This window comes from Bubalus bubalis, chromosome 20 (genome assembly GCF_019923935.1).
Source record: "Bubalus bubalis isolate 160015118507 breed Murrah chromosome 20, NDDB_SH_1, whole genome shotgun sequence".
Taxonomy (NCBI): domain Eukaryota; kingdom Metazoa; phylum Chordata; class Mammalia; order Artiodactyla; family Bovidae; genus Bubalus; species Bubalus bubalis.
Window position 1 is genome coordinate 63,058,998 of NC_059176.1, and position 27,477 is coordinate 63,086,474.

General features: G+C 38.8%; 1 protein-coding gene across 4 annotated transcripts in view; it reads left to right on the forward strand.

Moving 5' to 3' along the window:
* The window catches only part of LRRC28 (leucine rich repeat containing 28), a 206,649-nt gene that overhangs the window by 128,040 nt on the left and 51,132 nt on the right, over positions 1 to 27,477 (forward strand). For 3 of the 4 annotated variants that reach the window (XM_006052244.3, XM_025271602.2, XR_327012.3), the window contains one exon: positions 17,387 to 17,489. The exons of the other annotated variant lie outside the window; for it this stretch is intronic. In XM_006052244.3, coding sequence (XP_006052306.1) covers positions 17,387 to 17,489 — 103 coding nt within the window. The remainder of the gene's footprint in view (positions 1 to 17,386; positions 17,490 to 27,477) is intronic. 4 annotated transcript variants of the gene reach the window in all.

The window sequence follows — 27,477 nt, forward strand, 5'->3', positions numbered from 1 at the left end:
CAGGGTGAGGTTGCCCAGAGGGCTTCAGGAGAGCAGAGACCACGTACTCTGTGAAGATGAAGTTGAAGCTGACAGAAGTATCAGCAATCTTCTCAGTCTGATTATGGTTTTTGATTTTTTTGTCTTTAACACCATAGAAGGTAGATTTAGAAAGGGAATTTAATTAAGTCTTTAGGAAGAAAATAAGTTCATAGCTGTCCTTCCTTCCATGGACTCTGTGTGCTTGAAACCTTTCCTTCAACTCCTTTCTAATACAAAACTGTCTAATGCTAAGAACTGTACAGGACAGGGTAAAACGAGCAGGCACCTGCTCACACCAACTTTCCTCAGAGAACTGAATTGTTGAAAACAGCATATAGGGACGCCTTTGTAATGTAGTTAAGTCAGATACAATGTAAATACACATACACACAACTCAAGGTTTCAGATAGAAGGCTCCTATGTTTAACCATGATTCTAATGTAGGAGCTGAGTGCTTATGAAATATCTTTAATATCTTTGATATCTCTGCCTGTGATCGGAGGAGAGCTACTTACTGAATTCAGTTTCTTGCCACAGAACTTTGGACAAAGCAGTTTTTAGGACAAGACAGTTTTTTTAATGGGACTTTTATGTCAGATTATAGCCTCTTCATAAAGCAGTTACAGAAGCTACAGTACAGATGATTTAAATCACTTATAATTCTATCTAAATCATTAACACCCATGGAGTGTGTTCTTTTTAAGATGAAAAGTTGTATCAAGAAAGGAGGATGTTCCTGTTATAGCTATACCATGACAGCTGAGTGACAGACTAGTGTACACACAGAAGCTCTGTTCCCACTGCTGACTGTCAGTGAGGAGGAAAGGAAATTAATCACGTGAGCCTTGTGCTATGAGATTTAATAGAGGTCTTGTTGATTCAGTATAGCTCTGTAGACTAAATAGCTCATAAAGATGTGACTCTCCTCTGGGCTTCTGAAAATATAGGAAAATACAAAGAAAAGGATTTTTCCCCCTAAGGTGTTTTTTTTTTTTTAACTAGATTTACTGCTCTTGCAGTAAATCTAGTTAATTTTTGCTCTTGCATAATTAATAAACCATTATTCAGTAATATCTACAACTTATTTCATGTTGAATAATAGATACAAGTTCTGTGAGGTTGCCCATGTACAAATTGATTATGGAAGAGCATTCTTTAGTTAGCCCCCAGGAAGTGCTGTGTCAGCTAAACTCAACGTCAGGAACTTCTGTAGTTTAAGATAACAAAAGTTGCACCCACGATGGCAGGTGGAATTTCTGAGTATTAATTTAGAAAACAGTGAATGAATTCTTAACCAAAAACATTTGGCAAGTGACGCTGAGATTAACAGAGTATGCTGGTGTGTGGACTCCCATGTCGTAAGCCTAAAAATTAGTGAGAAAATAGCTTCCTACTATTGGGAAATTATTCATGTTCCTAAATCAGTCCAAGAGTTGTTGTTCCTTGGACATTCTGGTAGTAAAGTATTTATTTTCTCAGGAAAAGTTATTCTGTGTGCCAAGGACTTGGGCTGTGAGTAAAATGATAGCTTCTTATTACTGTGGGCTATATCCTGTAACTTTTATAGGGATACAAAAGTGTGCTTTTTATCACATAACAGGAGATTACTCTAGTTTCTGTGGTAGCTGTAGTCATTTTTCCTTTGTAGGAATAGGATACGTTGTGTAGGGTGAAAAAAAAGTTTATGCCAAGTATCAGTGCAATTTTAGAAAGTAGTTTGTAGGTACCTTCAAAGTCCATGCTGAAATCTTTTTGTTGTTGTTGCAAATGGTATATAAATGACACAATTTTTTAAGTACACTTATTTTCACTATTGCTTCTCATTCCTGCTTTCTCTGTATCTGCTTAGAAGGTCAGGAAAAGAATTGCTGTTTACTGTTTTTTAAGAAAATATTTAAATCCACAAAGTGAAGCTGTTCAAACTTAAACTCCGGTATGGACACCAGATGGAAACCAGTTAATAATTCCTTAATCTCAGATGAATGTAAACTGTGCTTTACTGAACCGTGGAATGTATTTGATCTGCAGCTTGAAGAAATACTGCATTGAGGTCATTGTTTAATGGGAATAATCTGCAAAGTTTGTAGCCTTAAATACGTTTCAGTGCTAAAATGTTTTTTTTTGGTTCAGACCAGAAGCCCAGAGGTTGGAATCAGTCTTAAGTTTGAGTAGAAGGTATCTTCTGCTTTCCAAGGAGGGACCCAAAATCATGTTCTGTAGGGATTGTTGGGCAGGTCTCCAATCAAAGGCATAATGAAACAGGAGAAAAGAAAGGCTTGAAAACAGGGTTCAAAAACTAGTAGTGGGAAGAAATGAGAGAGACATTTTCTATTAACTGAAGTTTATATAGACCCTATTTCAGGAGCAAAGTTGTAACTCTGGAATGTGTATTTTTTCAAGAAAGAGGGTGTTCAATTCTTCTTTTGAGCTCCTTTCTTTGCAAGTATTTATTTAAGAAAAATTTGCATCCTGGTGTGACTTACTCATCTGACTTTTTCCACTATCTTAATGAATCCCCTCTGCTTTATTTTTTCATCATTTCAGACCTTTACTCTTGCCTTAAGGTTTTCTTAGGGTGTAAACAGGATTATTTAATATGATAGAGTTGATAGGATTATTTAATATGGCTTCTCTAGTGTGGGCAGACACTGACTTTTCCTGTGCTAATGTATGAAGAGGAAAGTTCACCTAGAGTAGGTGGGCTTTAAAGGGACAAGTGTGTATTTTTCTCAAAGTTTTTGGAATAGGGTTTGGGGTAGGCAATGATTAATATGAAAAAACTGAAACTGTTTTCCTCAACTATCAATTAGGAAAAAGAATTACTACTCATTCTTAAAAAGATACAGATGTGGAACCAAAATAAGTAGTGTGAGGGCTAGATTCATGAGCAGAATCTCTGCCAGCAAAGTTTTTGTTAATTTGTTTTTTTAAATAGTGACAAGAATGTGCGGTACAAGCAAAGTCTGGAAGATGTTGTCAGTTGACAAGAGTCAGTCATAGTTTTCAATCAAGTTCTTAAATTGGGGAAAAAGAGAACAGGTTCTAGTCCAGCTGAGCAAGAGCTGACGGTCAGATGCAGAGTGAAGATGTTTTGCTCTCCGTGCTGGCTCCCCTGGCTGGAAGAAGTGCTCCTGTATAGTTCCCAAGCCTGTTCTGGACAGTCAGCCTCAAGACTCCTCTAGGATCTTCTCTGAAGGAATTCTTGGTATTTCTTGAAATTGCTGTCCTAAATCTGTAAGTCAGAACCACCCCACCACTTATCTGATCTTTTAACAAAAGTGGAGGGATATTTTGTTCATCATTTAGCTCCTTGTCAGTGTCTCCTGGTATCACACCTGGATGTTTGGGCAAGCCTGTCCTCAGGTGCCCACTGCACCCATGCCATCTGCTAGGTAGTGTTACTTCCTGTGTTATGTAGGGGCGCCCTGCTTGTACGGAAATGATCTGTTAAGGGAGGCGGCTTAAGTAATATCATGGTGAAGGAGACAGGCATGCTTTTTTTCTTTTTTTTTTGCATTTCTTTTTTTTTTTTAAATTTTATTTTATTTTTTAAACTTTACATAATTGTATTAGTTTTGCCAAATATCAAAATGAATCCGGCACAGGTATACATGTGTTCCCCATCCTGAACCCTCCTCCCTCCTCCCTCCCATGCTTTTATTCATTTATTTCTGCTGCACTGCATGGCATGTGGGATCTTATGTTCCCCGACCAGGGATTGAATCCACAACCCCTGAAGTGGAAGTGCAGAGTTTTAACCTCTGGACCTCCAGAGAGGTCCCAGACATCCTTTTAAATTCCAGCTCTACCATTTAATAGCTGTCTGATCTTGAGCTTAGAAAGGCTATTTAGCTTGTCTAAGTCTCAGTAATGGGGTAATGTTAATACCTACTTCATAGAACTATTGTGAGAATTAAGTAAGATCTATTTAAAACACTTGTATCACTCATAAATACTACATAAGCACCCAATCAACATAAACTACCTTTATTGTTTGACTAGATGGTAAGAAAGGGTTGGTGGTAAGAAAGGGTTGGTGCAGTGTGTGTCTTCACTTTTGTACCCTAGGCATCTAGCACAGTGTCATGCCCATTGCGTGTAATAATGTCTCTATTACTTGACTGTGCAATGCAAATAGAGATGCTGCTGCTTGAATATTGAAACCAACTGCAGAGAAAGCCTTCAGTTATTCAGATTCATTGAAATCAATTTATTTTAACATTGACAATCTACTTGTGTAAAGTATTAAATCATAATTAAATCATAATTCACTGTGAAATATTATTTAGTAAAAGTTGAATAGACCAGAAAGAATATGATTATGTAAAAGATTAAATGGTTGTATGTGTATGTCTATTTAGAGAAACTAGCACTTTAAATAATTAATGATTCTGAAAAAGTAATCAAAAAGTTCTGTGTCAAATGCATCATGTAGGGACTTAGTTTTAAAGATGATTTGGGAATACACTGTAAATTATTCTGAATTCATTGTGAAGCAACCCAGATTTTATAGTAAATAAAAATGTGATTGTGACTAATAATCTGATTTACTGAACCATGATAATTGGAATAACATTGATGGACCATTCCAAACAGCCTACTTCAGTCTATTGCTTTCATGGTCTGGTTTCCATTGCCCCGTAATTTTGTTGAATAGAATACATCATTCACCTTTTGATAAAATAAATGAGTTTCATGCTGGTCATTGTGCAGTAAACAGATCCTGTTTGGTCTGGCGTGTGCTGTCCTCCTGTGCCTGCTTCTGCAGTATGGTTAAAAGAGCAGTAGCCTCGACACACAGGAGCTTTTTGTTCCTTCTTCAGCCATGTGGACTGCATATGCCAGGGCCTTGAAGTCAAAACAGAGAGAGAAAGAGAATTGGAGTTTATGCAGGACTGCTAGCTTTTGCTAATTTTTAAGTAACAATACTTTGATCTCTGAGTCTGAAAGAAAAAAAGGGAAGCATTTTAGACACAGAACAGCACTTTAAAAAGCCACATGAAAAAGTTCTTTGTTGCTTTAACATCTATGCACATGGACAACTTCCTTGATTTATAAAATTCATGTACAGAGCACTTTTTGCACAGGAACTTAAAAGTATTACTGCAATATCCAATATTATTTATTGAAAACTCTTGGTCCATTGAAATTAATGGGAGAAACAGCTTATTAGCTAGTAAATTAATGATCTCTTCCAAAGTTAATTCCTGAGTGAAGATTTTCTGTTATAAGAATAGAGAAATAGCTCAAAGCTTTTTCTTGCAGAAAATACTTAACATTTCAAGAGCATCATGATTAAAAATGTCATTGCATTGTGCTTGGGGTTTTGCCAGCTGACGGGCTTGGCGAGAGTACACTCTCAAGAGGCTGCCACAGCCCTGCCTGTATAGCCTGTGACCTTGCTGAGTGTTTAGGTGTCTGCCTCGCCAGCAGGCTGTGCTGTGTCAGCTTAAAGCGAGGATTGCCTGGTTCTCTTTAGACTCCACTCTGTTTTGTGATCTTCACTTTATATTCAGGAAGGAGGTAAAAGACTAAGATGTTGAGTACCAGCTGTTATTCAAGGGACTAGATTGTTGACTCTTCATAACAAGCTCATGTCATAGGTATTATTACCTTCATTTCACAGAGGAGGTAACTGGCTTGGAGTGTTTGATTGGAAAAGCCAGGTTTCAGAGTCCGAAGCCCACGATATCTTGTAATTTCAGTACTGCTTTTTCTTACTCTATTTGACATTGTGTTGTTTGCACAGTTTGAATGTCTGTATTAAATACTTGTGTCTGTGTGACATTATACTGGTTAAAGTATAATGTATATAAAGTATAATGTATAATTATAAAATATAATGTATATAAAGTATAAAGTATAGCTTTGAACACAGTTGATTCATGTTTTCTTTTACCTTCAGTAGAAAACAATTCATCCTGTTACGGGCATATATAAAAAATTATATTCCATACACAAATTGGCCTGGAGGTATAAACAGAAATCTTTGGAATATTGAAAACCTGAGATGAGGTCTAAACCAAACTATTTTAAAATCATCAACTCTTCATTTTTTTTCCCCCATAAAACTAGGATAGGAAAGAAAACTAAACTATAGAAAAACTAGCCAGTGCCAGCTTTTCTTTAACTTTGTATTTTGATCGTTACATGTAGCCCCATTCAATTTGTTTCCTGTGTCATGTCCCACTTTGAGTCCTTGGCTCAGGGAGATGAATCACTGTCTCCAGAGGCAGTTGCCTCCAACTCTATTCTGCGCAAATAAAGTATAGAAAAGAGTGCCTTTTGCTGCATGCCAAAGAGAATTCTCTCTTAATTGGCCTTGTACTGTAGGACATATTTCCAAATGTGTCGCTAGTAATGAGAATAATAATAACTGCCATATACTGGAGAAGGATGTATGCCAAGAATTCTGCTTGTTAATTTATAAACTTTGTTAGACTAAAAGTAAGGGACAACATTATTTTGCTCTTTTTACAGATGAGGAAACTGAAGATATACATTTAGTAAATTGAAGAACTAGGATTCAAATCCAAGTTCTCTGACTCCAAAATTGTATTCCTGCTCTATTAATTATTATTAGTAGTATACGCTCCTTACTGATCCATCAACTCAAATAAAGAATCTTTACCTACCTATGGGCTCTGACAAGCATATTTCAGATCAGAGTTCATTTGTATTTTATCAGTGTAGTTTCAGTTTTTTAAAAATTTCAAACTTTTCTGTATGCCTTTAAAGTCTGCAGATTTCTTATGTAATGAAAGGGTTTGTATACATATCAGAGAAATAGTGAAAAAATATAAAAGAGGAATTTTTAGTTAAATTTTGAGGACTTTTTCAGGGCAAGTAGATTCTGGTATTCTATGTATATTTTTCCCATCTGTGTTTTATAAATTTGTAGCCTTTTATACTAGTAGATATGTTTATACATGTTTACTAAAGTAGCAGTACATATTATTGTGGCAATTATTTAAAAATTCTTATGCCTAAACAACATACTGTGTAGTCATTTAAATTTCACAGATTACTTTCACCTTCAATTTTAACAACTTGATAAAGTTGAGGGATTAGGCACTATTATGCCATTTTAACATATGTGCATGTCTGTAAAGCTTTTGATTTCTCCTTCAAATCTGAATGAAAGTCTTACTGAGTATTCTTGGTTGTATGTTCTTCCTTTTATCAATTTAAATATTTTGTTCCATTCCCTTCTGACTTGTAGAGTTTCTGGTGAGAAATCAGCTGATGACCTTATGGGAGTTCCCTTTTATGTTACTTGTAATTTTTACCTCATTGCTTTTAATATGTTATCTTCATCTTTAATTTTTGTCAGTTTGATTACTATGTGTCTTGGAGTGTTCCTCCTTGGGTTTATCCTGCCTGGGACTTTCTGTGCTTCCTAGACTTGGTTGACTTTTTCCTTTCCTGTGTTAAGGAAGTTTTCAGCTGTTATCTCTTCAAATATTTTCTCAGGTCTTTTCTCTCTCTCTCTTTTCCTTCTGGGACCCCTATGATGCAAATGTTAGTGTGTTTAATGTCATCCCAGAGATTTCTTAGGCTGTCTTCATTTTTTTTTTTTCATTCTTTATTTTAATATTCTGTTTAGTGGCAGTGATTTCCACCATTCTGTCTTCAGGTCACTTATCTGTTCTTCTGCCTCAGTTATTCTGCTTTTGATTCCTTGTAGTGTATTATCCCTCTCTGTTTGTTCTTTAATTCTTCTAGGTCTTTCTCGAACATTTCTTGCATCTTCTCCATTCTTTTTCCGAGATAAAGAATTCACTATCATTATTCTGAATTCTTTTTTCAGAAGGCAGCCTCTTTCCACTTCATTTAGTTGTTTTTCTGGGGTTTTATCTTGTCCCTTCATCTAGGACATAATCCTCTGCCTTTTCATTTTGGTTAGCTTTCTGTTGATGTGGTTTTCATTCTGGTGGACTGGGGGTTGTAACTGTTGCTTCTTATGTCTGCTGTCTGTTGGATGAGGTTCACAGGCTTGGGTAAGCCTCCTGAGGGGAGGGACTGGTAGTGGGAAAAACTGAGTCTTGCTCTGGTGGGCAGCACTGCCACAAAACCAGCTTTACAACAAATGCTAAAGAAACCTCTTTAGGCAGGAAACAAAAGAGAAGGAAAAGACCTACAAAAAAATCAGAAACAGTTAAGAAAAGTAATAGGATCATTGTTGTTGTTGTTTGGTCACTGGGTCATGTCCCACTCTTGTGACCCCATAGACTGTAGCCTGCCAGGCTCCTCTGTGGGATTTTCCAGACAGGAATACTAGAGGCTTGCCATATTTTAATAATTACCTTAATGTAAATGGATTAAATGCACCAACCAAAAGACATAGACTGGCTGGGTAGATGAAAACATGTGCATGTAGGCACTTCCATTTAGCACATCCCTCTATTTAACCCCCTAAATTGTATGTAATTATTTAATATTTTTTGGTTTATAATGTTTCCATTATGGCTTACAGTTGTGATTATCTTTTATTTTCTTCTTTGACTATTGATTGTGAAAACTGATAAATGTCTTTTACTGTTGTGATTATGTAATTTATTTATTTATGTATTTATTTACTTATTTATGTAATTTATTTATTATTTAATACCATTGTATTATGATTAGTCAACAGATAATAATAGAATTCTATATCACTAAAACTACCATTTAATAGAAAAACCTGATATCACTTTTTAAAATCCAGATGCACATTAGAATTATCTTGGAATTTTTTTGAAAACTGTTGCGTGCCCAGGTAGTGTTTTTTCCTTCAAAGCTCCAGATGTGATTCTAAGAGCAGTGACGTTTAAAAACAACTGCACTGTATGATGATCTTTTGCTTTCATCTAGTTTGTTTTACTTTTTCTATTTCATATTCAGTGCTCTCATTTCATTTAGTTATTATTTTCCAGTTTCTCTCTTTTTTTGTTGTTCTTGTTCAAGCCTTTATCAAGTATAGGAGAAAAGATTTTGTGTGTGGTATGTGTGTGTGTGTATAGTATGTATAATATATTTTAGGAAATGAGTTTTTGCTTAGCTAAAAAATTTGACATTTTTAGCTCTACTTGTTTGACTAAGTTTGAATGTAATGCTTTAGTTCAGTTCAGTTCAGTTGCTCAGTCATATCCGACTCGTTGCAACCCCATGAACTGCAGCACACCAGGCCTCCATGTCCATCATCAACACCCAGAGTTCACTCAAACTCATGTCCATTGAGTTGGTGATGCCATCCAACCATCTCATCCTCTGGCATCCCCTTCTCCTCCCACCTTCAATCTTTCCCAGCATGAGAGTCTTTTCAAATGAGTCAGCTCTTCACATCAGGTGGCCAAAGTATTGGAGTTTCAGCCTCAACATCAGTCCTTTCAATGAACGCTCAGGACTGATCTCCTTTAGGATGGACTGGTTGGATCTCCTTGCAGTCCAAGAGACTCTCAAGAGTCTTCTCCAACACCACAGTTCAAAAGCATCAATTCTTCGGCGCTCAGCTTTCTTCACAGTCCAACTCTCACATCCATACATGACCACCGGAAAAACCATAGCCTTGACTAGACGGACCTTTGTTGGCAAAGTAATGTCTCTGCTTTTTAATATGCTGTCTAGCTTGGTCATAACTTCCCTTCCAAGGAGTAAGCATCCTTTAATTTCATGGCTGCAATCACCATCTGCAGTGATTTTGGAGCCCAGAAAAATAAAGTCAGCCACTGTTTCCACGTTTCCCCATCTATTTCCCATGAAGTGAGGGGACCAGATGCCCTGATCTTCGTTTTCTGAATGTTGAGCTTTAAGCCAACTTTTTCACTCTCCTCTTTTACTTTCATCAAGAGGCTCTTTAGTTCTTTTTCACTTTCTGCCATAAGGGTGGTGTCATCTGCATATCTGAGGTGATTGATATTTCTCCCGGCAATCTTGATTCCAGCTTGTGCTTCTTCCAGCCCAGCATTTCTCATGATGTACTCTGCATATAAGTTAAATAAGCAGGGTGACAATATACAGCCTTGACGTCCTCCTTTTCCTATTTGGAACCAGTTTGTTGTTCCATGTCCAGTTCTAACTGTTGCTTCCTGACCTGCATACAGATTTCCCAAGAGGCAGATCAGGTGGTCTGGTATGCCCATCTCTTTCAGAATTTTCCACAGTTTATTGTGATCCACACAGCCAAAGGCTTTGGCATAGTCAATAAAGCAGAAATAGATGTTTTTCTGGATCTCTCTTGCTTTTTCCATGATCCAGCAGATGTTGGCAATTTGATCTCTGGTTCCTCTGCCTTTTCTAAAACCTTGAACATCTGGAAATTCATGGTTCATGTATTGTTGAAGCCTGGCTTGGAGAATTTTGAGCATTACTTTAGTAGCATATGAGATGAGTGCAATTGTATGTTAGTTCTAATTTATAGTCAATCAAAACTTTGATGTAATTCCATTTATTCTGGCATCTAGTCTACTAGACTTTTTATTGCTAAAGTCTAGAAAGCTTATTATTTGAGTGATTTAAAAAGAAAATTGAATGAGGCTTGAAACTTCTGTTCCAGTTCTGAGACTATAAAGAAATACTATGTTGTTTAAAAAAAAAAAAAACTCAAGAAAGTAACATGTAATACAATATTATTAACTAAAGTACAGAGTTTGTTCAAATTTAATGGAATTTTATGCTAGTTTCCATTATTTGTTCTCATACCTTATTCAAGATTCCACATTGTATTTAGTTGCACTGCACAGCTTCAGCTGCATGCAACAAATTCTGATTAATTCTTTTTGTTTTTACTCTGTTACAAATATTTTCTAATTTTCCTTGTTATGACCTCTCAGATACACCCATCATTTAAAAGTGGATGTTTAATTTCCAAATACATGGGGTTTGTAAGGTATCCTTGATATTAATTTCTTGTTTAAATGCTTTCTTGACTGCAATCACCCTCTGTGTTTTTTCAGTCTTTTAACTTTATTGAGGCTTTCAGTGGCTAAGTCAAAGGTCTCTGTTGCTAAATGTCACATTGTACTTGAAAGTACGTGGGTTATTTTCAAATATCTTTTGGTACTGATTTCTAACATAATTCCACAGTGATAAGAGAACAGATTCTGTATGATTTCAATACCTTTAGACCATGAAATTTTTACACCTTATGCTATCCCTGAATATGTTCCACTGTCTTCTGGTTTATAGTCTATGGAAAGTTGAATAGAATTTTTCTCGTGCTATTGTGTTGAAATTACATAAATCTTAATTTTGTTGAATTGAGTCACTGTGCTTTTCAGGTCTACTTTATCCTTCTACTTTTCTGTCTATTCATTCTATTGATTTTTGAGTGTTTGATACTGAAACTGTAACTAAATATCCTAATTTATCTACTTAAAAGTTATTGTAATATATAGTGAACTATATGTAACTTTGTTCTGTATTTTCCAAATCTCCTGTAAACTTATGACACTTTTGTAATCTAGAAAAGAAAAAGAAAAAAATACATGTTCAAACTAAGGCTTTGCTCATAAGTGAAAGAATAGACACATAAGATGTTGACAATCACACAAAAAAATGCAAAAATGACCCTCATATTGAAAAATGTTCACATCAATAATGAGAGAAATACAAATTGAAAATGACAAAATGTTTTAAATAAGACAACATGTTTTAGAAGTTGATGAGACTGTGGGAAACCCAATGCTTTCATATATGATGAAGAGAATGCAAACTGGTGTAATTCCTCTGGAGGGAAATACCAAGGACTCTATATACGTATTTACCTTTTGACCCAGCAAGTCCACTGCTTGGAATGTATACTGAAGGTACACTTCCAACAATAGAGTTGAATATTATGCATGGGTTGGTATATATATATATGTTTTGTAAATCTGCCTACTTATGGATCCTAGAAGCAGTGGCACTCTTATAGTAAGGAACACACCTAGCATTCAGATGTTGGTTTCTAGACACCATACCCCATAATTTAATTTAATTTAATTCCTTTAATTAAAAGAATTAAAGCTCCTTGGAGAAGTAATTGATTTCAGGACTAGAGCAGGGAAAGTACAGTTTGAACTTGGAATATCTTTTGCTCCTGGAAAGTATGGCAATACTCAAAGAAGGATGAAAACTTGTTTAAAGAATGAAAAGACCAATTTTAAGTGTTCCTAGTTGCCAAAACTGGAAAATTTTAGCTAACACAATAAACAACAATGGTAGTGGGCTTTTAGTCCTTAAAATAAATAAATGTCCTTGAATCCATACCAATATAAAAATAAAAAAAAATAAACGGGGGAGGAGGGATCATTCTTCCTTACGTAAGAATTCCAATTAATAAATGTAGTCAGAAAGATGGTAATTGAAAATCACCACTAAGTAAATACTATGTTATAATTGTTACAAACAAGATCCATTGATGAATGGTAAAATTAATGGGCAAAATTTGGAGAAGGAACAGGATATTTAGTTTAGAGTTGTAGTAATCTGAAGACTTGACCTGGAGTTTGCGGAGGTGCTTCCAAGACTGTTTACTCACATGGATATTGGCTGGAGGTCTCATTCCTCTCCAGTAAAGCTGCTTTAGGGCCTTAGTGAAAAAGGAGTTGTCTTCCTGAAGAAGTGATCCAAGAGAAACACCAAAGAGAAAGCCACAATGCCTTTTGTGACTTACTCTGAAACCACAAAATCGCACAGCAGAAATCTATTCTGTTTGCTCACTTCAGTTCAGTTCAGCTGCTCAGTTGTGTCTGACTCTTTGTGACCCCATGGACTGCAGCACACCAGGCCTCCCTGTCCATCACCAACTCCCAGAGTTTATCAGAGTTTATCAAGCTCATCTCCATTGAGTTCGCAATGCCATCCATCTATCTCATCCTCTGTCATCCCCTTCTCCTCCCACCTTCAATCTTTCCCAGCATCGGGGTCTTTTCAAATGAGTCAATTCTTCGCATCAGGTGGCCAGAGTATTGGACTTTCAGCTTCAGCATCAGTCTTTCCAAAGAATATTCATGTCTGATTTCCTTTAGGATGCACTGGTTGGATCTCCTTGCAGTCCAAGGGACTCTCGAGTCTCCTCCAACACCACAGTTCAAAAGCATCAATTCTTCGTTGCTCAACTTTCTTTATAGTCCAACTATCGCATCCATACATGACTACTGGAAAAACGATAGCTTTGACTAGAAGACCTTTGTTGGCAAAGCAATGTCTCTGCTTTTTAATATGCTGTGTGGGTAAGCGTCTTTTAATTTCATGGCTGCAGTCACCATCTGCAGTGATTTTGAAGCCCCTCAAAAATAAAGTCTGCCACTATTTCTACTGTTTCCCCATCTATTTGTCATGAAGGGATGGGACCAGATACCATGATCTTAATTTTCTGAATGTTGAGTTTTAAGCCAACTTTTTCACTCTCCTCTTTCACTTTCATCAAGAGGCTCTTTAGTTCTTCACTTTCTGCCATAAGGGTTGTGTCATCTGCACATCTGAGGTTATTGATATTGCTGCCAGCAATCTTGATTCGAGCTTGTCCTTCATCCAGCCAGGCATTTCGCATGATGTACTCTGCATATAAGTTAAATAAACAGGGTGACAATATACAGCCCTGACATACTCCTTTCCCTATTTGGAACCAGTCTCTTGTTCCATGTCCAGCTCTAACTGTTGCTTCCTAACCTGCATACAGATTTCTTAGGAGGCAGGTCAGGTGGTCTGGTATTCCCATCTCTTGAAGAATTTCCCACAGTTTATTGTGATCCACACAGTCAAAGGCTTTGGCATAGTCAATAAAGCAGAAGTAGATGCTTTTCTAGAACTCTCTTGCTTTTTCGATGATTCAGCAGATGTTGACAATTTGATCTGTGGCTCCTCTGCCTTTTCTAAATTCAGCTTGAACATCTGAAAGTTCATGGTTCAGATACTGTTAAAGTCTGGCTTGGAGAATTTTGAGCATTACTTTGCTAGCATGTGAGATGAGTGCAATTGTGCAGCAGTAGTTTGAACATTATTTGGCATTGAGTTTCTTTGGGATTGGAATGAAAACGGACCTTTTCCAGTTTTGTGCCACTGCTGAGTTTTCCAAATTTGCTGGCATATTGAGTGCAGCACTTTCACAGCATCATCTTTTAGGATTTGAAATAGCTCAACTGAAATTCTATCACCTCCACTAGCTTTGTTCATAGTGATGCTTCCTAAGGCCCACTGGACTTTGCATTCCAGAATGTCTGACTCTAGGTGAGTGATCACACCATCGTGATTATCTGGGTCGTGAAGGTCTTTTTTGTATAGTTCTTCTGTGTATTCTTGCCATCTGTTCTTCACATCTTCTGCTTCTGTTAGGTCCATACCATTTCTGTCCTTTATTGTGCTCATCTTTGCATGAAATGTTCCCTCGGTATCTCTAATTTTCTTGAAGAGATCTCTAGTCTTTCCCATTCTGTTGTTTTCCTCTATTTCTTTGCATTGATCGCTGAGGAAGGCTTTCTTATCTCTCCTTGCTATTCTTTAGAACTCTGCATTAAAATGGGTATCTTTCCTTTTCGCTTCTCTTCTTTTCACAGCTATTTGTAAGGCCTTCTCAGACAACCATTTTGCCTTTTTGCACTTCTTTTTCTTAAGGGTGGTCTTGATCCCTGCCTCCTGTACAATGTCATGAACCTCTATCCGTAGTTCTTCAGGCACTCTGTCAAATCTAATCTATTGAATCTATTCCTCACTTCCACCGTATAATCATAAGGGATTTGATTTAGGTCATACCTGACCTAAATCTAGTGATTTTCCCTACTTTCTTCAATTTAAGTCTGAATTTGGCAATAAGGACTTCATGATCTGAGCCACAGTCAGCTCCTGGTCTTGTTTTTACTGACTGTATAGAGCTTCTACATCTTTGACTGCAAAAAGAATATAATCAATCTGATTTCGGTATTGACCATCTGGTGATGTCCGTGTGTAGAGGCTTCTCTTGTGTTGTTGGAAGAGGCTGTTTGCTATGACCAGTGCGTTCTCTTGGCAATATTCTGTTAGCCTTTGCCCTGCCTCATTCTGTACTCCAAGGCCAAATTTGCCTGGTACTCCAGGTATTTCTTGGAGAAGGCAATGGCAACCCACTCCAGTACTCTTGCCTGGAAAATCCCATGGATGGAGGAGCCTGGTAGGCTGTAGTCCATGGGGTCGCTAAGAGTCTGGACACAACTGAGCGACTTCACTTTCACTTTTCACTTTCATGCCTTGGAGAAGGAAATGGCAACCCGCTCCAGTGTTCTTGCCAGGAGAATCCCAGGGACGGGGGAGCCTGGTGAGCTGCCATCTATGGGGTCGCACAGAGTCGGACAGGACTGAAGTGACTTAGCAGCAGCCAGGTATTTCTTGACTTCCTATTTTTGCATTCCAGTATTGTGTTTGTTAGATATCTTAAAACCACCACTGAGAAAGGGCGTCTCTAGCCTAGTAATTCTTTTTTCTAAGAGTTCCCACTTCCCCTTTTGTTGTCAGTTTCTGGTGCTTCCAGTTTTGGTTCCTCTTTTTGTAACTTGCCCCAGGGCTAATCCTGGGCAAGATGACTGTGATAAGATTTGTAGTGGAAAAGAGAAGGTAATGTTCACCATTTCCTGCCCTCATCCATGACAAACCCTTCCTTACCTCAATCTTATATTATGCACTCCCCACTTTATGTAATAAATTGTCCAGAACCCACCTGTGAAACCATAAGACTTAGACAAGCCTCTCTAATAGCAATGATCATGTTGTATTACAGTTAACCATTTTTCATGCCTGTCCTCAATATCATGTTCATATCTGAATCCCCAAGGCCTACTGAAGTGCCTAAAAGATCCCTACTGGGTAAAAGGGTTTTCTTTTTAAATGTAAATATGCTTCAGAACCTTAAAGATGCTAATTTAGCTATCTGGGCCTTTGTCTATCCTAACTTTGGAAGGACAGGGGAAAAGAGAGCTCCTTCAGCCTATTTCCTATTTTCACGAGCAGATAACTCTAGGCTTTGCTACCCTTTTACCCGGCTTTATTGTTGTTCTGTCCCTAAGTTGTGTCCGATTCTTTGTGACCCTAGGGACTGCAACATGCCAGGCTTCCCTGTCTTTCACTGTCTCCCGGAGTTTGCTCAAACTCATGTCCCTTGAGTCAGTGATGCCCAGCTACCTGTGGGAGACTTCTGGAGTCGCCTTCTTTCTGCATACTTATTCCTCCTGCAGATTCTTCTCTTTGGGCTCCCTTTCTTATCTCTTCCTATTCCTGGTATAAACCCATTCCCACCCCGGCTCCCTGGCCTGCAGGTCTTGTCCATCCAGCTGCACCCCACACCTCACTGAAGACTGGGATTTCGGATTCCCTCTGCTCCTTCCTAGGAGAAGGCGATGGCACCCCACTCCAGTACGCTTGCCTGGAAAATCCCATGGACGGAGGAGCCTGGTAGGCAGCAGTCCATGGGGTCGCTAGGAGTCAGACATGACTGAGTGACTTCACTTTCACTTTTCACTTTCATGCCTTGTAGAAGGAAATGGCAGCCCACTCCAGTGTTCTTGCCTGGAGAATCCCAGGGACGGCAGAGCCTGGTGGGCTGCCATCTATGGAGTCGCACAGAGTTGGCCACGACTGAAGTGACTTAGCAGCAGCGGCAGCAGCAGCTGCTCCTTCCTCCCCCTACAGCCATGGGCAGTTCCACCCATTCCTACACCAGCTGGTCCTGAGGCCCAGCCCAGCCAGGGCCTGCTTGATCCCTAGCTCTGGAATCCCTTCTATCATCTTTCTGCCACGGGGAAGTGCGACACAGTAAATCTTGATATTGGGGCAGAACTAGACGTCATTTGGGCTGACCTGCCATCTTAGTTCGTATGGCACTTTTTCTTATGGAGAAAAATGAAACTAAATAAATGACCTATAAAAACTTAATAAATAAATATAAATTGTTTATTATCCCTGGGTCAAGAAGATCCCTTGGAAGAGGAAATGGTGGCAACCGACTTCAGTATTCTTGCCTGGGAAAGCCCACAGACAGAGGAGCCTGGCGGCCTGTAGTCCATTGGGGTTGCGAAGAGTCAGAGATGACTGAGGGACTAACACTTTCATAACAAGCTTAATAAATAGAAGTTATTCATTAAAAGTCATAGAATTTTTATATAGGAAGGAAATCTGATAATATTCCATTACCAGTCCTCGTTTTACAGTTTAAATACTCAAAAGTTCAGGTGGGTTGAGTGATTTTTTTCGACAGTCATGTTTTCTGATGTAGAATCTCATATTGCAGCTGACTTAATTTCACGCCTAGGTAAATCTGCAACATTTTTTCTTCCAGAGTAGAAATTTTAAATTATTCTAACATTATTTATTAAATTTCATGTTTCACATTATATTGGTATATATTATAAGAATCATAGCACTTTTCTTTCTAACCCAGATTTAGGTCGATCTCGAGAACTTCAATACGTGTACGTGGATAACAACATTCATCTGAAAGGCTTGCCATCCTTTCTGTACAACAAAGTCATTGGGTGCAGTGGGTAAGGCTGATTTCACATTTTATACTAATACTCAGCTCTTTTGCTAGCTTTATTTCTACTTCAGTACTTAGCCCTGATAAAACTCAAAAATAGATATATGACTTTTGATAATCCTGTTCGATTTTGTTTTGAGACTTAACATGCTAAACCAAGTACCCTTAGAAACCAAAAATATTGAATAAGCATTTAGGATATTTTATTTTGAGTTTAGTTAGTAAGTTATAAATTTGGTCAATTATTTGTTGTTTTCCAGGTAAAAGAAAAATTAATTCATGCATACCATTATAAACTCAGTAGTTTCAGTCACAAATACTGGAGGAATCAGCGTTAATGTAAAAGTTTTTCTTTTCCTTCCATTGCAGTGACAATTTTACTATGCTGGGACTTGACCAATTGAAAATATTTACAGCTTGACAATTTGAAATAGTCCCTCAATACAAATCATGATTCCAGCAACCAAAGCAGATGTTTCAGTTAATAGGAAATGAAGAACTTTTATTTTCAGGACAGCATTAATCTTTCCTTCTCAGTTAGGCTATTAGAAAGATAATGTCAGCTTCTCCTTCTGTAGCAGTGAGACAGAACCACCCTGAAGTGGTTCCCAGAGTGGCATAGGCTTAATACAGGACAGCTCAGCTGCCAGGACCAGCTTTTGACTGGCCTCACTTTCCTCACTTAAGCAGCCACAGGATACTTGGAACACCTCTGAGGCTACTTAGCCAGCATGTTGACTCTCTCTTTATAATTTCAAACATCGTGAATAACCTGACTCATACTCTGTGTATTTCTGGCAAGAAAAGGGATGACAATAAGCCTGTACATAGAGACAGCCATTCCCCTGCTGGCCTGGCTCCAGGGGATGGGCCCTGAGCAGTGATTGCTCCAGAGAGGGTAATCCTAGAAGTAGTGCCCTTCCCCTAGGAAAAATTATGCACTTGTTATCTTGGAAGAGCCCTAGATGAATTCAGTGCCTGTGCAGGCTGATGAAATATAAGCCCAGAGATATATTCCAGAACTTTCTATGAAGAACAGATAGTAGAATATGTGGTAGAGTTTTTAGCTCAGTGATTTTTCTGCAGCTGATCATATGACAGCTGTGCTACTACTCGCTCATTAATCCTAATGAGTTCTTAAAATATCTATAATAGAGCCTAATTTTTCCAAGTGCTGAGCAAAATACCCTCAGTCACCAGGATGCATGTAATGGTGCAAGCAGGCTCCAAGGCTGAAGGGAGTTTTTTCTGCACCAAAGCCTTCAGACTGCACTGTAATATGATCTAAAATTTCTACACAATTAAGGAATAGCTCGTACTTGAGATAAAGAGTAAGTGCTTTTTGGCGTTTAGATATAGCTGTTACTGACTTCCACAAGGTTCTATTTGTGCCGAGTTGAGAGATATATATTTCCTTGTATTCATTTTTAATTTTTTGCCACACCATATGACTTGCAGAATCTTAGTTCTCTGACCAGGGATTGAACCTGGGCCCATGGCAGAGAAAACACTGAGTCCTAACCACAGGACCACCAGGGAATTCCACCCCCAACCCCTGCACTTTTTAAAAATATATTTTCATTGTTGACTTGGCATCTGGTAGCACAGTTAGTGAATTTTATGAGAGCTTCACATCTTTGAGAAAATAAAGAGTAAGGCAAAATATGCCAGTTACTAGCAGATAGTCTACACTTTTTATTATTATTAGCATATTCCTTGGAGAAGTAAATGGCAACCCACTCCAGTGTTCTTGCCTGGAGAATCCCAGGGATGGAGGAGCCTGGTGGGCTGCCGTCTATGGGGTCGCACAGAGTCAGACACAACTGAAGCGACTTAGCAGCAGCAGTAGCAGCAGCAGCATATTCCTTTGGTAGTAATAATAAGAAGATAAAATTATTAAAAGGAAAGTTATCAAGCAATCAGTTTTCTAATATTAGTGGTTTTTTGGAGTGTTGGCAATCCCATGTGCCAATGAAATGTGATCCAAAAGGTATTTTTAATCTATCGATTTAACTCAGAATGCATTTTGTACAGAAGCAGTATTGGTGGTTATACTCCTAGCCAGCTCATTAAGTGGTCATTTAATCCATTTTGCACCCCGAAAGTTATACTTACTTATAAAATATTTCTATGCAAAAACATATTCAAAATTCTAATGTTGTTCAGTCAGTTAGTTGTGTCTGACTCTTTGTGACCCCAGGGACTACACCACACCAGATTTCCCTGTCCTTCACCATCTCTATAGCTTGCTCAAACTCATGCCCATTGAGTCAGTGAGGGCATCCAACCATCTTGTCCTCTGTCATCCCCTTCTCCTCCTGCCTTCAATCTTTCCCAGCATCAGGGTCTTTTCTAATGAGTCGGCTCTTCACATCAGGTGCCAAAGCATTGGAGCTTCAGTTTCAACGTCAGTTCTTCTAATGAATAATCAGGTTTGATTTCCTTTAGGATGGACTGGTTGGATCTCCTTGCAGTCCAAGGGACTCTCAAGAGTCTTCTCCAACACCACAATTCAAAAGCATCAATTCTTCAGTGCTCAGCTTTCTTCACAGTCTACCTCTTACATCCATACAGATCAGATCAGATCAGTCACTCAGTCGTGTCCGACTCTTTGCAACCCCATGAATCGCAGCACGCCAGGCCTCCCTGTCCATCACCAACTTCCGGAGTTCACTGAGACTCACGTCCATCGAGTCAGTGATGCCATCCAGCCATCTCATCCTCTGTCGTCCCCTTCTCCTCCTGCCCCCAATCCCTCCCAGTATCAGAGTCTTTTCCAATGAGTCAACTCTTCGCATGAGGTGGCCAAAGTACTGGAGTTTCAGCTTTAGTATCATTCCTTCCAAAGAAATCCCAGGGCTGATCTCCTTCAGAATGGACTGGTTGGATCTCCTTGCAGTCCAAGGGACTCTCAAGAGTCTTCTCCAACACCACAGTTCAAAAGCATCAATTCTTTGGCGCTCAGCCTTCTTCACAGTCCAACTCTCATATCCATACATGACCACTGGAAAAACCATAGCCTTGACTAGACGAACCTTTGTTGGCAAAGTAATGTCTCTGGTTTTGAATATGCTATCTAGGTTGGTCATAAATTCCCTTCCAAGGAGTAAGCGTCTTTTAATTTCATGGCTGCAGTCACCATCTGCAGTGATTTTGGAGCCCAGAAAAATAAAGTCTGACACTGTTTCCACTCTTTCCCTATCTATTTCCCATGAAGTGGTGGGACCGGATGCCATGATCTTCGTTTTCTGAATGTTGAGCTTTAAGCCAACTTTTTCACTCTCCACTTTCACTTTCATCAAGAGGCTTTTGTGTTCCTCTTCACTTTCTGCCATAAGGGTGGTGTCATCTGCATATCTGAGGTTATTGATATTTCTCCCAGCAATCTTGATTCCAGCTTGTGTTTCTTCCAGTCCAGCGTTTCTCATGATGTACTCTGCATATAAGTTAAATAAACAGGGTGACAATATCCATACATGACTACTGGAAAAACCATATCCTTGACTAGACGGACCTTTGTTCACAAAGTAATGTCTCTGCTTTTTAGTATGCTGTCTGAGTTTGTCATAGCTTTTCTTCCAAGGAACAAGGATCTTAATTTCATGGCTGCAGTCACCATCTGTAGTGATTTTGGAGCCCAAGAAAATAAAGTTTGTCACTGTTTCCACTGTTCCCCATCTATTTGCCATGAAGTGATAGAACGGGATGCCATGGTCTTTGGTTTTTGAATGTTGAGTTTTAAGCCAGCTTTTTCACTCTCCTCTTTCACCTTCATTAAAAGGCTCTTTAGTTCCTCTTCTCTTTCTGCCTTAAGAATGGTGTTATCTGCATATCTGAAGTTATTGATATTTCTCCTGGGAATATTGATTCCAGCATGTGCATCACCCAACCCAGCATTTCTTATGGTGTAGTCTGCAAAGTTAAATAAGCAGGGTGAGATAATATACAGCCTTGACGTACTCCTTTCCTGATTTGGAACCAGTCTTGTTGTTCCACGTCCAGTTCTAACTGTTGCTTCTTGACCTGTATACAGGTTTCACAAGAGGCAGCTTTGTAAAGTGGTCTAGTATTCCCATCACTTGAAGAATTTTCCATAGTTTGTTGTGATCCACACAGTCAAAGGCTTTACTATAGTCAGTGAAGCAGAAGTAGATGTTTTTCTGGAATTCTCATGCTTTTTCTATGATCCAACAGTTGTTGATAATTTTATCTCTGTCTGGTTCCTCTGCCTTTTCTAAAACCAGCTTGATCGTCTGGCAGTTCTCAGTTCACATACTGCTGAAGCCTGGCTTGGAGGATTTTGAGCATTACTTTGCTAGCATGTGAGATGAGTGCAGTTGTGCAGTTGTTTGAAAATTCTTTGGCATTACCCTTTTTTGGGATTGGAATGAAAACTGACCTTTTCCAGTCCTGTGGCCACTGCTGAGTTTTCCAAATTTGCTGGCATATTGAGTGCAGCACTTTCACAGCATCATATTTTAGGATTTGAAATAGCTCAGCTGGAATTTCATCACCTCCACTAATTTTGTTCGTAGTGATGCTTCCTAAGGCCCACTTGACTTTGCACTCCAAGATGTCTGGCTCTAGGTGAGTGATTACACCATCGTGGATATCTGGGTCATTAAAATCTTTTTTGTATAGTTTTTCTGTGTATTATTGCCACCTCCTCTTAATCCTTTCTGCTTCTATTAGGTCCGTACCATTTCTGTCCTTTATCGAGCCCATCTTTGCATGAAATATTCCCTTGGTATCTCTAATTTTCTTAAAGAGATCTCTAGTCTTTCCCATTCTGTTGTTTTTCTCTATTTCTTTGCATTGTTTACTGAGGAAGGCTTTCTTATCTCTCCTTGCTCTTCTTTGGTCAGATGGATACATCCTTCCTTTTCTCCTTTGCCTTTCACTTCTCTTCTTTTCACAGCTATATGTAAGGCCTCCTCAGATAACCATTTTGACTTTTTGCATTTCTTTTTCTTGGGGATGGTTTTGATCACTGCCTCATGTACAGTGTTATGAACTTCCATCCATAGTTCTTCAGGTACTCTATCAGATCTAATCCCTGTTTCTCACTTCCACTGTATAAGTGATTTGATTTAGGTCATACCTGAATGGCCTAGTAGTTTTCCATATTTTCTTCAATTTAAGTCTGAATTTTTCAATAAGGAGTTTATGATCTGAGCCACAGTCAGCTCCTGGTCTTGTTTTTGCTGACTGTATAGAGCTTCTCCATCTTCAGCTACAAAGAATATAATCAATCTGATTTCTGTATTGACCAAATACTGGTATTTTGGTATCTGGTGATGTCCATGTGTAGAATAATCTGTTGTGTTGTTGGAAGAGGGTGTTTGCTATGACCAGTGTATTCTCTCAGCAAAACTCAATTAGCTTTTGCCCTGCTTCGTTTTGTACTCCAAGGCCAAATTTGCCTGTTACTCCAGGTATCTCTTGACTTCCTACTTTTGCATTCCTGTCCCATATGATGAAAAGGACATCTTTTTTGGGTGTTAGCACTAGAAGGTCTTGTACGTCTTCATAGAACAGTTCAATTTCAACTGCTTTGGCCTTCGTGGTTGGGGCATAGACTTGGATTGCTGTGACATTGAATGGTTTATCTTGGAAACAGAGATCATTCTGTCATTTTTAAGATTGCACCCAGGTGCATCCAAGCATTTTGGACTCTTTTGTTAACTGTGAGGGCTACTCCATTTATTCTAAGGGATTCTTGCCCACGGTAGTAGATATAATGGCCATTTAAATTAAATTCACACATCATGGTCCTTTTTAGCTGATTACTAAAATGTCTAAGTTCATTCTCACCATGTCCTGTTTGACCACTTCCAATTTTCCCTGATTCATGGGACCTAACCTTCCAGGTTCCTATGCAATACTGTTCTTTACAGCATCAGACTGTACTTTCACCACCAGTCACATCCACAGCTGGGTGTTGTTTCTGCTTTGGCTCAGCCTCTTCATTCCTTCTGGAATTATTTCTCCACTCTTCTCCAGTAGCATATTGGGCACCTACCAACCTATTCAGTGTCATATCTTTTTGCCTTTTCGTACTCTTCATGAGGTTCTCAAGGCAAGAATGCTAAAGAATGCCATTCCCTTCTCCAGTGGACCACATTTTGTCAGAACTCTCCACCATGGTCCGTCCATCTTGGGTGGCCCTACATGGTATGGCCCTCAGTTTCTTTGAGTTGGACAAGGCTGTGGTCCATGTGATCGGTTTGGTTAGTTTTCTGTGATTGCGGTTTTCATTCTGTCTGCTCTCTGATGGATGAGGATAAGAGGTTTGTAGAAGCTTCTTGATGGGAGGGACTGGCTGTGGAGAAAACTGTGTCTTGCTCTGGTGGGCAGGGCCATGCTCAGTAAATCTTTAACCCAATTTTCGGCTGATGGGTGGGGCTGTGTTCCCTCCCTGTAGTTTGGCCTGAGGCCAAACTATGGTAGGGATAATGGCGGTAATGGCGACCTCCTTCAAAAGGACTTACATCAGCATGCTGCAGCTCCCAGGACTGCTGTGTTCAGTGCCCCTGACCCTGCCAGAGGCCGTTGTCAACTCACGCCTCTGCCAGAGACTCCTGGACACTCACGGGCAAGTCTGGCTCAGTCTCTTGTGGAGTCACTGCTCCTTTCTCCTGAGTCCTGGTGTACAGAAAGTTTTGTTGTGCCCTCCAAGAGTCTGTTTCCCCAGTCCTGTGGAAGTTCTATAATCAAATTCTGCTGGCCTTCAAAGTCAAATTCCTGGGGGTTCTCAGTCCCTTTGTGGGATCCCCGGTTTGGGCAATCTGTTACGGGCCCTAGAACTCTTGCAACAGTAGAAGAACTTCTTTGGTATAGTTGTTCTCCAATTTGTGAGTCACCTGCTCGGCAGCTCCATAGTGGGGCTATTGGTGACCTCCTCCAAGAGGACTTAGGCCACGTGCCGCACCTCCCAGGTCTGCTGCACCAGATCCCCTGTCCCCATGGCAGGTCACTGCCGACCCGTGCCACCTTAGGAGATCTGAAACACTCAAAGGCAGGTCTGGCTCAGTCTCTTGTGGAGGTCACTGCTCCATTCCTTGAGTCCTGGTGGGCACAAGGTTTTGTTGGTGCCCTCCAAGCATCTCTGGTGGGTCTTAGATTTGATTTTAATGCAGTTGTGCCCCTCCTACCATCTTATTGGGGATTCTCCTTTGCCCTTGGGTGCAGGGTATCTTTTTTTGGTGGGATCCAACATTCTCCTGTTGATGGTTGTTCAGCAGCCATCGAATTCTAATACATGGTGACTATTGAAGTCATAACAACAGAATTAAGGGGCTCCCTTCTTTTATCTCTTTTGTCTGTTGTATATATACAAAGGGAGTCTCCCATTCCAAGTCAAAGGAAGGATGGTTTGGGAAAAGGAGGGCAAGGTGAAGAACAAGCTTCTAAGGTAAACCTGTGTAAAGAACATTAGGATGTCCGAGGCCTAGCAAGTGTACCTCTTGATTCTGAACAAGGATCGTGGTTCAGTTGTTTATTCAGTGCATATTTTTTGGCAACTCCTCTGTTTGGTTATTCTGTAGGCAATGGCCATACAGTGTAGGAGCCAAACAGTTCGGTTCCTCCTGCCTTTGTGGACCTCATAATCTAACTAGGGATCCAAATGAACAGTTGGTAACTAAACACACCTGGTGCTGATTCTTTCCAAGGAGATGATATTTAAGCTGAAAACAGAAGAATCTCACACTTTGTTCTCCACCACCATCCCATGCTGCTTCTAGCCCAGGGATAGGTCTAGGATAAAGAACACACCAGCTCCTGCTGTACTGTGCTTTCTCTGAAACAATCATATTACCCTTTTCTGATTAACAGTCAAAGAAAACTGGAGCAAAATGAGTACAGCTTTAGGGATCTGTGACATGATATTAAAAAGTCGGATATATACATAGATAGATATATATGTATATATATGTATAAAATTCACATCACAGAAGGAAAATAGAGAACCAGGTGTAAAACATATAAAAAGGTATAAAAATAGCAATTAACAAATATTGCACAGTTTCAAGAATTCTCAGAAGTCTAATAAAATTATATTTGATATTCATAGAAATGTGAATAAAGGTAGCTCCTCCTTATTTCATGTTCGTTTATTTGTCAAATAATTATTGAACATTAAGTAGCAAGTCAGCACTGTGCTAATAATTGTAGAAAAGATCATTTAGATATTTATCCTAATATACAAAAATAACTAATACAAAAAATAAATACCCTAAGAGAAAAGTAGAATAGTGAAAATCTATAGCATAGTGCCTGTTTATGACTAGTTTTGAAGTCACACACCGGCTTTCTGTTATATCCTATTGATTACACCGGTTAACACTGTTCCTTGTGGAGGAGACTTCCAGGAGGGGAGGAGCATGGGAGCCACCCTGGATTGCTCTCATGCTCTTTGCTAGTCTCTTAGGAAAATGTGGTTTTTATTTTGTCTGGATTTGTCTTACTGTTACTACAGAAATAAATGTCTTTATTTCTTTTTTGTTTTACCTCAGAGGAGAAGTCCCTCCCATGTTAGAATTTTATAAAGTGGAATTGGCACATTTGCCTACTCAGAAGACCTATTCCAGACCTATATCAAAAGTGGCCCTGTATCAGGTTTATTTTCTCAGTTGTCTGATTATATGAGTCAAAGAAAACCTAGTCACTGCTCTGCTTTTTCTTATATAAATAAGCAATTATAGCTGAGTTTGGGTACAAGTTGGATAAATACTTAGGTTAAATGGTTTGTTAATATAACTGCTGAATTATATTGTCTGTATGAGAAATGCATTCCGAATTCTGAGTTAAATCAACATACTAGAAAATATCCTTTGGATTACAGTGCATTTTTGTGTAGGGGCTGCCTACATAACTAAAACAAGTAATATTAGATACTTGAATCATAACTCCATGGGACAGGCATAAAGCAGCCTAACTACAGATTAAAAAAAAATAACAAAACTGAGGTGTGATTTGAGCTATCACTCAAGAGTTTGTACTTTGATTCAAATGCAATTATTAATTGCATATTTAAAAATTACTAACATTCCTTCTAAGACTTAGAAGAATTTAACAGAATTCAGAGTATCCACAGTATAACTTTCAAGATGTCCAGGGTACAAACTAAAATTGGATAACATTTGAAGAATAAAGAAAATATGACCTGGTGTCAAAGAAAGTAAAAACTTGACTTGATGAGCTTAACACAGAATGGTATAAGAGGAAAAGTCAGTGAACTCGGAAGGTAGATCAGTAGAAAAGATTCAATCTGAAGAACACGAGAAAAGATTGAAAACAAAAATGAACTACAGCATCATTGGGAACCTGCCAGACAATATAAAAAAACCTGAGAGAAAATGGGGCAGAAATAACAACAAAGTTGTTTGAACAAATATTGTCCAAAAACTTGCCAAGTATGATGAAACTATTTACATTTTCAAGAAACTAAGTGAACTCTAAGCCATATAGATTACAAAGAAAACCATACCCAGGCAAAGCTACTGAAAACCAAATGTAAAAAGAAAATCTTGAAACCAACCAGAGAAAAATGACAAACTACATACAAAGAAATAATTCAAAAGACTGTTGCCTTCAAATTTTGAAGGCCAGGAAACAGTAGAATGATATTTTTAAAGTGCCAAAGAAAAAAACAGTCAACCTAGCAACCAGCAAAAATATCCTTCAAAAATGAAAGTAAAATAAATGTGTTTCCAGATGGAACAAAACTAAGCCTTGAAGAGACTCTGCCAAGAGGACAGATGCTTTATCCAAATCAAGCCTTATTCTATCAGGGTGGCATAGCTTCTTTCCTTCCCCATATTCACTTCTCCCCTTTCCCTTTAGCATTTTTTTGCTAAAAAGGGTTAATCTGGTAGCAGTTCCCTCAATAATGAGCATGTGGATGACAGTATATTTTCTGAAGTATACAATTTAGTCATTTGGGTTCTTTTGGTAAGGGAATTTAAACTAATTCTTTACTCTCAACACTTTGG